General features: G+C 44.0%; 1 protein-coding gene across 1 annotated transcript; it reads right to left on the bottom strand.

The window, feature by feature from the left end:
* Window positions 1–2,223: 2,223 nt before the first annotated feature.
* Window positions 2,224–9,234, bottom strand: LOC143986980 (uncharacterized). The gene is made up of 2 exons (XM_077485399.1): window positions 8,686–9,234; window positions 2,224–3,982 (listed from the first exon to the last, which is right to left on the bottom strand). Exon 2 carries the CDS (start codon window positions 3,776–3,778, stop codon window positions 2,561–2,563), a length of 1,218 nt encoding a protein of 405 aa, XP_077341525.1. The 5' UTR covers window positions 3,779–3,982; window positions 8,686–9,234; the 3' UTR covers window positions 2,224–2,560.
* Window positions 9,235–9,867: the final 633 nt, after the last annotated feature.

Here is a 9,867-nt window from a genome sequence, read left to right as displayed (position 1 = left end):
GACGGCCTCCAAGAATTGTGCTCCCGAACGCACATGGGAGCATCCGTGACCGCTGGGATCACAGTAAATGGCTGCTGACAGTGGCCGTTTACCACGTGATCGCTCCGTCAAATGACGGAGCGATCACATGTAAACAAATAGGCATGATATCTGGTTCCTCCCTCCCCTCTCTGTACAATGTGAGAGGAGAGGGGGAGAGATCAGATGCAGTAGCACTGTGGGCTGGATGTGTGGTGCCCACAGCGCTGCTCAGTGACAAATCCAGCCACCCACCCCTCTGTATAAGCCATCCACGCTCATCCATCCCACCATCCACGCTCATCCATCCACACTCAGCCATCCATGCTCAGCCATCCCACCATACACGCTCAGCCATCCACGCTCATCCATCCCACCATCCACGCTCATCCATCCACACTCAGTCATCCATGCTCAGCCATCCCACCATACACGCTCATCCATCCACGCTCAGCCATCCACGCTCAGCCATCCCGCCATCCACGCTCAGCCATCCCGCCATCCACGCTCAGCCATCCTGTCATCCACGCTCAGCCATCCTTCCGTCATACTTATCCACCCATCCATGCTCAGCCATCCATACTCAGCAATACTCATCAATCCATGCTCAGCAATCCCATCCATGCTCAGCCATCCATACTCAGCAATACTCATCCATCCATGCTTAGCCATCCCATCCACCCCCAGCCATACCCAGTCATACCGAGCTTTACCCAGCAATGCTCAGCCATACCTGACCATACTCAGCCATACCCAGCCATGCTCAGCCATACTTGGCAATACCCAGCCATACTGAGCTGTACCCAGCCATGTTCAGTCATACCCAGCCATGTTCAGCCGTACTCAGCCGTACCTAGCCATACTCGGCCATAACCAGCCGTACCCAGCCATACTGAGCTGTACCCAGCCATGCTCAGCCATACTCGGCGATACACAGCCATACCCAGCCATACTCAGCCTCTGTATGTGGCCAGGCTGTGGAAGTCGCCCACATGTAGTATCACCATACTTAAGCCTCATACACACGGTCGGACTTTGTACAAACTTTTCCGTGGACTTTTGTACAAAGGGCGTAGTCCACAAGTTTGTATTGCATACACATGGTCGGACTTTTTGACAACAAACACGAACGTAGTGACATCACAACGTACTGACGCCACTTCAAAAGAGGACGTTCAATGACTCCAGCGCCACCTTTGGTCAACTTCTGTATTGTAGTCTGATCTTTTGCATAGGTTCTGAGCATGCGTGTTTGTACCTTGTACAAAAGTCCGATGCTTTTGCATACACACGGTCGGACTTTGCTCCATCGGACTTTTGTTGCCAGAAAGTTTGTCCGTTCGCACAGCCAACAAAAGTCCGATGAAAACAGAAAATGTTTGTCCGATGGAGCGTACACACAGTCGGATGTTGCTCCAAAACAGCTAATTTGCATATTTGTTGTCAAAAAGTCTGACCGTGTGTACGGGCCTTTAGGAGGAGTAGGAGAATCTATTTTGGGGTGTGATTTTTGGTATGTATATGCTATGCGTTAAGGCTCATACACACGATCAGACTTTTTGACAACAAACATGCAAATTAGCTGTTTTGGAGCAACATCCGACCGTGTGTACGCTCCATCGGACAAACTTCTTTGGTTTTCATCGGACTTTTGTTGGCTGTGCGAACGGACAAACTTTCTGGCAACAAAAGTCCGATGGAGCAAAGTCTTATCGTGTGTACAGAAAACCATAGGACTTTTGTACAAAGTACAAACAGGCATGCTCAGAACCAATGCAAAGTATCAGACAACAATACAGAAGTTGACCACAGGGTGGCGGTAAAGAGTAGTGTTAGGTGTGACCTCAACAAGTCACCTATTTGTCAGGTTATGTTACCGTTTCCCAATTATTAGTTAGAGTTCTTATCCAAGCAAAGAGACACGGAGATATTATTCAGTATTTCTGCTCAGAAGTCCGTCGTTAACTCTGACTGTCTCTGACTGACTGTGGCTCTGAGGCTTCTTTATTACATCTTTTATAGACAGAAAAGAGCAAACATCAGCAAATGTAAAAAAAACAACATTTTCAAAGTAAAGACAATTCTCCGGGTGTTATCAGCTGATAAGACAATCTTCTGGGCGTAGACTGCTTTTTAGGGCTGATGCGGCCTCTTCTTGATGAGTACGTGACAATAGATGACGAATCCTTATTTTACAAAGAAGGATAGATAAAGACAAGTATTTAGTAAAACATACGGTCAACCATTTTGTTTTGACACCCCTTAATCCTTACATTTCCCCCTTTGACATCACCCCTCCCTCTTGCCCTGGGTCCACCTGAACAAGTTCTAGTCAGCCTATATCCAGAGTACTCTCCCTGACCGCGAGTTGTCAGAGGGGTATACACCCATCCCCCTGGACAGTACCAACATCTAAAATTCAGGAAGAGTGGCTTTTCTGACAGATGGGTGATGTCAAGAAACTAAATCTACCTATCTTCACAAAAGTTCCATCTTTTCCACATCATTTACCTTGGCTTTCTTGCAAAAGCACATAAACAACTTAAAGCATGCATAAAAGAAAAAATACGAATAAGAGCACCACTATAATCGTCATTGCTGCCTTCTTAACCCAAGAGAATAACCCTGAGAAACTAAAAGTTCCACCAAACGGATCCCAGTCGCGACCAATATTTCGGGCCTTCTCTTGTAAATTCTTTACTTCCGTACGGTGTTGTGCAATGATGTCATAATAGTCAGGTACCTCAATGCTGGTGTTATGTATCCAAGTACAGCACTCATAGTCCTCAGTAGTTTCACAGAGTCCTGTCAGTGCTGCACTCATACTTTCAATTGCTAATTCATGTAATTCTAATTGTTGTCTGATGGCTCTGGTCTCCAGATTTAACTTAGTAATATCATCAGAGTTTTTCTCCAAAACATCATTAATAATTCCTGTATAGTTATTTAGTCGTTTCATTAAGTCTATACCCCATCCTGTCCAGGACGGGAACCAAGCCCATGCCATGTCCTTCTTCAGGAATATTTCTCTTTTACTACGATACCTGAGGGGATATCTAGGATGCATGCTAGCTTCTAATAGGTGATCACCTCGTTCATCACCTACTACTCCCATTACTGGTACTAAACTTGCGAGGTAGCACCATCCCTGAGCTCTTCTAGGTATCCAAGTATAACATTTATCCTCACAACAGATGTATATATTGTTTCCTAGAGCTACTGATCTTGAACTGATATCATTTCTATAACGAGAGGTGTATCCATAGAGGGATAAGTTGGATACTAACCACCTAACATTATTATCCACAATGTTAGTGAGGAAGTCAGATAATGTCTGGTGTGTGCTGGAATTACTGGGGTAGAAGCTTCCATTTAATACGACAATGGACAAATTAAACTTGCTGTCTTGGCATTCTCCATTTCCTCCCGTTGTGTTCCCTAAGTTGAAACACCAATCAGGGAAAAAGGCGAGACCATTTGACTTAAACATTACTGTCTCGCTGGTATTTGTTCTAATTATGTTAATGCTACTGTTAGCAAGGTCAGTATAGTTTATAGGAACTGCCATCAGTGGTATACTTGCTGTGCTGGGGTGTAATTTGCTACAAATCCAACATTTCTCATATCCTGACTTCTGGGCATAAGCATATTTAAACTTCAGTAATAACATTTTTTTAGAAAATCCTTCATCCTTGTATATTTTATTCTGTGAGGTAACCAAACTATTAGCCAGAATTACTGAAACAATAAAAAGATACATGTTGTCATTTGCCAACTGGCTCCTTTTTACAATGAGAAGCGTGGATCCAGGTAGGTTTCCCTTCCAATTTCACTGAGGTTGCTGTAATCAATAGCACCTGGAAAGGACCTTCAAACCTTGGTTCCAGTGTCTTTCTGGTATGTTTCTTTACATACACATAGTCTCCTGGTTGTAGATCGTGTGTACCTGTGACAGAATTAGGGTCTGGAAGAGAAGAATACACACTCTTGTGGATTTTAGTCAGACGCTGTTGCAACTGTATTACATACGTAGTTAAACTATCACATTGTAATTGCATACTTTGAGGAAAATATAAACCTAATCTAGGTGCACTCCCAAACAGTATTTCATATGGGGATAACCCTGTTTTTCCTGTTGGGGTGTACCTAATAGAGAACAAAGCTAAAGCTAGGCACTCAGGCCATGGTTTATTTAACTCTTGCATAGCTTTTTGTATTTTCAGCTTGATTGTACCATTTACTCTTTCTACTGATCCTGAACTCTGTGGGTGGTAAGGAGTATGAAAACTTTGTTGAACCCCTAACATTGCCATCACATTTTGCATTATTTCTCCCGTGAAATGTGTCCCCCTATCTGATTCTATTGTTTCTGGGAAACCAAACCTAGGTATCAGCTCAGTAATCAGTTTCTTGGCGGTGGCTTTTGCCGTAGCTGATTTCACAGGATAACTTTCGGACCAGCCTGAAAATAGGCAGATGCACACGAGAACAAATTCAAAGGGGCCGCTCTTAGGCATTTGTATGTAGTCAATCTGCAGTCTCTGAAAGGGATATTGGGCCCGGACCTGATGTTTACGTGGGGTTTTCACTCTCTGTCCTGGGTTATTAATCAGACAGATTTGGCATGCAGCACAGTAGTTCCTTGCAGTACTACTGAATCCAGGGGCTAGCCATCCTTGGCTTACAATCCTATACATAGAATTGGAGCTGACATGAGTGGGTAAGTGGACAGCCGCTGCCATTGCGGGGTATAGAGAAGCGGGTAGACATATTTTGTCTCCTTCTCTCCATACATTGTCAAGGCCTGGTGCAGCTCCCTCCTTAACCCAACGGTCCTTCTCAATAGCCCCTGCTTGTTCCTGTAGTTCCATTAGCTGCTGCCATGTGGTTTCGGGCATACTCACCTGTACCGTGGCTAAGGTCTCAGGGCTTACTTCCCCTAGAGCTGCCTTCTTTGCAGTTAAATCTGCAAATGCGTTTCCTTTTGCCTCAGTTGTTTTTGCGCTCGTGTGTGCCGCTATCTTCATGATGGCTACTCTTATAACCTTTTGAAGATTGTTCAGGACTCTTTTGATTCCTTCACCATGTTTAACAGGTGTGCCTGCTGCTGTAAGGTAACCTCTAGCTTTCCATATGTGGCCATAATCATGTGCAACACCGTAGGCATATGCGGAATCAGTGTAAATGTTCCCTTCTTGTCCCTCTAAGTGTTCTAGGGCTTTCTCTAGAGCGGTTAGTTCCGCTTCTTGTGCCGACATGTGTACTGGTAATGACTTTGCCTCAATTACCTGTGTGTCCGTTACCACAGCATAACCTGTGTGATATTTACCTTTGTCATCGGCAAATCTACTACCATCTATGTACAGTGTGTGTTCTGCATTTGCAATGGGTATGTCTGTGACATGTGGGAACCCCGTGGTTTCTTGTTCCATAAGTTGGAAACAATCGTGTTCATCAGATGTTATGTCATGAAATGAAAGTGTGTCAGAATCCTGAGTATCTTGTGCTGTGTCTACACCATTATCATCATTACTCCCCCCTGTCAAATCTGTCTGTAATGGTAAAAGCTGTGCTAAGTTAAAAGAAGTGCATCGCTGAAAGGTAACATTGGGGGGTAGGAGCAAAGTGCATTGTAGACGCAGCTGCCTTGCCATTGATATGTGTTTTGGTTGGACCTGTGATAAGATGGCGTGTATGTCATGTGTGGTATGTACCACTACAGGATTGTCTAAGACAATTTCTGAGGATTTGTCAATGATAATTGACACTGCTGCGACTGCTCGTACACAGGACGGTGATCCTCTAGAGACAGGATCGAGGGCCGCCGAGAAGTATGCTACCGGCCTTTGTTTGATGTGTTGTTGTGTCAACACCCCTGTTGCGTGTCCCGTGATTTCAGCAATGTACAAATGAAATGTTTTGGTATAATCAGGGATCCCGATCGCAGGTGCCGAAATTAGTAACCTTTTTAAGGTGCTAAAAGATTCATGACCTGCTTCTGTGAGTACATAGGGTACTATTTTCAAGCAATCATATAATGGCTGCATCAGAGAACTGGCATGTGGTATCCATTGTCTACAATATGATACCATTCCCAGAAACATACGAAGTTGCTTAAAGTTGCGTGGGATATTCATTTGTCTTATGGCCTGGACTCGGTCTTCAGTGAGATGTCGAGTACCCTGGGATATACAGTGGCCCAAAAAGACAACCTTTTTCTGACATACCTGTAACTTAGTTCTATTCACCTTGCACCCTTTTTCAGCCAGGAATTGTAACAATGAGAGAGTGGCTTTTAAACAAGTATCGTTATCCGGACAACATAACAATAGGTCATCTACATATTGCAACAATACACAAGTGTCAGGCGGTTGCCATTCCCCCTATTTTTACTTTTAAAGGTTTAGTCAGTGGGGCATCGGACAAAAGACCGTCATAACCACTTATGGGTATGGTGTCACGGGACGTCATGTGTGGAGGGACTACTGAATCAGACAACAGACTGCGTGACGCTCCTGTGTCAACCAAACAAGGAATATGTTTACCTTCCACCTTCATCAACATGTGGAGCATTTTGTTCTCTGATTCAGCTAGGACTGGGGCAAGTCATGCGGTCGGATCGTCCCTATCATTGGTACGCCTCTGTCTGTAGTCCCTCGTGTCTCTGTCCGTGTTTCCTTCCTGTTCGTCTTTTATCCTTTTCCTACAGTCTCTTTTTATATGTCCCACCTTGTTGCAGTAATAACAGGTAAGAGGTTTACGGGAGGAATTCCCTCCTTCATTGACCCGGGCAACAGTGTTAACTCCCGGTGTCCTTCTGGGTTTAGTTTCTGCTAAATCAGCCTCTATGCCTTGTGCTTTCTGCAACAATGTTCCTCTGTCCCGTATGGCTCTCCATTCGGGAGTACATGCCTTCAGTTTGTCACCTATTTGGGGTACTAGTCCTTCCATAAACTGTCGATTGAAAGCCCTAATGGTGACGGGTAAGGCTAAATCTAGACCTTCGTCAGCCATCATGCTTTCCATGTTGAGGTAAAATTCTGTAACAGTCTGACCTGGGGCCTGTTTTATGGGCGCTGTCGAACCCCTTTCCTGCTGTTTCCCTTGGCAAAATTCTCGTAACTGAGCAATAAACAGGGGTCTAGAGTCTATATGACGGGGGTGTACTCCTGGCGGATCTGCCGCTGGATCCCCTTGTGGTCTATGTGGAGCAATTTCATTCATAAATTGATTAAACATTGTCAGTGTCATTTTATGTCTACATATATCTTCCCCATCTTGCCAAGTTGCTTCATGTGTGTCTAGTAATTGTGTCACGAATCTACAGAATGCGGCAGGTTTTGCTACGGGATCAGGAGCATTCTGTATTAATGCCATAAGAGTGTCAGCCGACCAAGGTGTCCATGTCCTCAGAACGACTTGTCGAGTCACTGTAGGTGGCTGTCCTGCTTGACCCGCATTTGGATTATTTACTTGTATTACCCTAGTCCGACTATGGACTGGAGCTACGGGCTCTGGTCTTTGAGCGCCGCAATGTACACATTCCTGTGCCCAATCTGGGTTCTGGATACCGCATACTCGGCATACCCATCCTCTTCCTCTTAAGGAAGGATAAAGTTTTGGTCTTTCATTACCTGGTGTGGTAGTGTTATAAGGAGGTGGAGTATCTCCCGTATTTACCCTATCGCCGGGAGCAGAAGGAAGACTTTTGTGTCGGACCTTCATATCCCATCCACCCTTTTCCTGACAATACTCCCATCCCTCCTCTTCAGCCCTGTTGGAAACCTTAATTAAACATTGTATTTGTGATACCCATCTGTTCTGCAATATCTCTCCCTGTCTGTCTCTCTTTATTTCTTCCCAACCTTCTACACTTAATCCATTTTCTCCATCCATCCCCAATTTCTTGAGAACCCTATTTGTGCCCTGTGCCTTATCCTTCCCATACAACATTGTAATTATGTCTTTAACAGCATAACATTTCTGAGATTCCTCCTGGGGTTTACCATGTGTCTGGCCCATTTTGACAGTCCTGCCTAGGTGGCGTTTGGATCACTTACTAAGTGTCTCGTTGCCTTCTCCTCCTAGGGTGCCAAAATACTAAAAACCTCTCCTAGATGAGATTTCTGAAATTGAATTACCTTATATGCTAGCCAACTGACAAATATTATGACCAGACTGACAGCTACAACATATACAAGCATTCCCTTTTGGTGGCCAAACACATATGACTAGGTCTCCGGGCTTTGTGGAGACCTTATTTCCGTCCCATTACCATGGAATCTCTCAGCATTCGTTTCTTATTCCTGCTTTATTGAGGCAGTCAGGACTTATACTTTCAACCCGTTTTTAGGCTCATGAATCAAAAAGCGTATATCAAACTTAAGTGTCGGACCCCCAAAGTACTCTTACGAGTTAAGGGCGCATTCCGTTACCCATTGGGATGATATATGTTTCAATTCACACCATACAAACAGGGCTTATTTCATTCACAACAGACAGATGACAAGTAGACAGACAAGAAACAACGGTAACATAAGCCAAAATATTAAGTTCAAGACCCGCTTACTACAGAGGTTGGTGTTTACCTGAAGAACAATTCAGACAGATCAGGTGGGCACAAATCTAAGAAGCACAGAGTTTATAAGAAAATAAAGCTTTTCTTACCTGCGCAGGATTTGTCTGTGGTTCTTTGATGTGCCCGACCATTTCGTTCCGTCCTTATGTTCGTTCGCCTCTTGTAGTTTCTTCAGCGAGTCCCTATTCGCGGCGCCAGAAATGTTAGGTGTGACCTCAACAAGTCACCTATTTGTCAGGTTATGTTACCGTTTCCCAATTATTAGTTAGAGTTCTTATCCAAGCAAAGAGACACGGAGATATTATTCAGTATTTCTGCTCAGAAGTCCGTCGTTAACTCTGACTGTCTCTGACTGACTGTGGCTCTGAGGCTTCTTTATTACATCTTTTATAGACAGAAAAGAGCAAACATCAGCAAATGTAAAAAAAACAACATTTTCAAAGTAAAGACAATTCTCCGGGTGTTATCAGCTGATAAGACAATCTTCTGGGCGTAGACTGCTTTTTAGGGCTGATGCGGCCTCTTCTTGATGAGTACGTGACAATAGATGACGAATCCTTATTTTACAAAGAAGGATAGATAAAGACAAGTATTTAGTAAAACATACGGTCAACCATTTTGTTTTGACACCCCTTAATCCTTACAGTAGAAAAACCACATGATTTGGTGAAAGTTGGCTGAAAAAGTCCTACCGTGTGTATGCAATACAAGTTCAGGGCCGACGCCCTTTGTACAAAAATCCAAGGGAAAGTTTGTACAAAGTCCTATCGTGTGTATGAGGCTTTAGAAATATTGTATAAATGGACAACTTTGTGTTAAAAAAAAAATGCGTTTTCATTTTCTTTCCACATTTTCCAAAAATTTTTAGAAACAAAATGAAATGTTCAAAAGACTCATTATGCCTCATAGATTATACGTTGGGTTGTTTACTTTCCAAAATGGGGTCATTTTTGGGGCGTTTCCATTGTCCTGGTGCTCCAGGGCCTTCAAAAGTGTAAGCCCTTGTACACACGGTCGGAGATTCCAACGGAATGTGTCCTATCGGACCGTTTTGTTGGATATTCCAACTGTGTGTGGTCTCCATCGGACTGTTTCCGTCTGAGTATCCGTCGGACCAAGTTTTCCAACAAAATGCTCCGATCGGACATACTCCGATCATGTGTAGAGAATTCCGATCGGACAAAGTGCCACGCATGCTCAGATCAAATTCCTACACCAAAGCTATTGGCTACTAGCCTGAACGTAGTCCTGTTGTAACGAAATAACGTCAT

Source organism: Lithobates pipiens, unplaced genomic scaffold (genome assembly GCF_037356315.1).
Source record: "Lithobates pipiens isolate NorthernLeopardFrog02 unplaced genomic scaffold, aLitPip1_a1.2 Scaffold_18, whole genome shotgun sequence".
NCBI lineage: Eukaryota > Metazoa > Chordata > Amphibia > Anura > Ranidae > Lithobates > Lithobates pipiens.
This window is presented reverse-complemented; position numbering and strand designations above follow the sequence as displayed.

What these genes read in the sequence shown, in the direction of transcription:
- LOC143986980 (XM_077485399.1), bottom strand. Translation starts at nt 3,778, where the DNA reads ATGTATCTTTTTATTGTTTCAGTAATTCTGGCTAATAGTTTGGTTACC.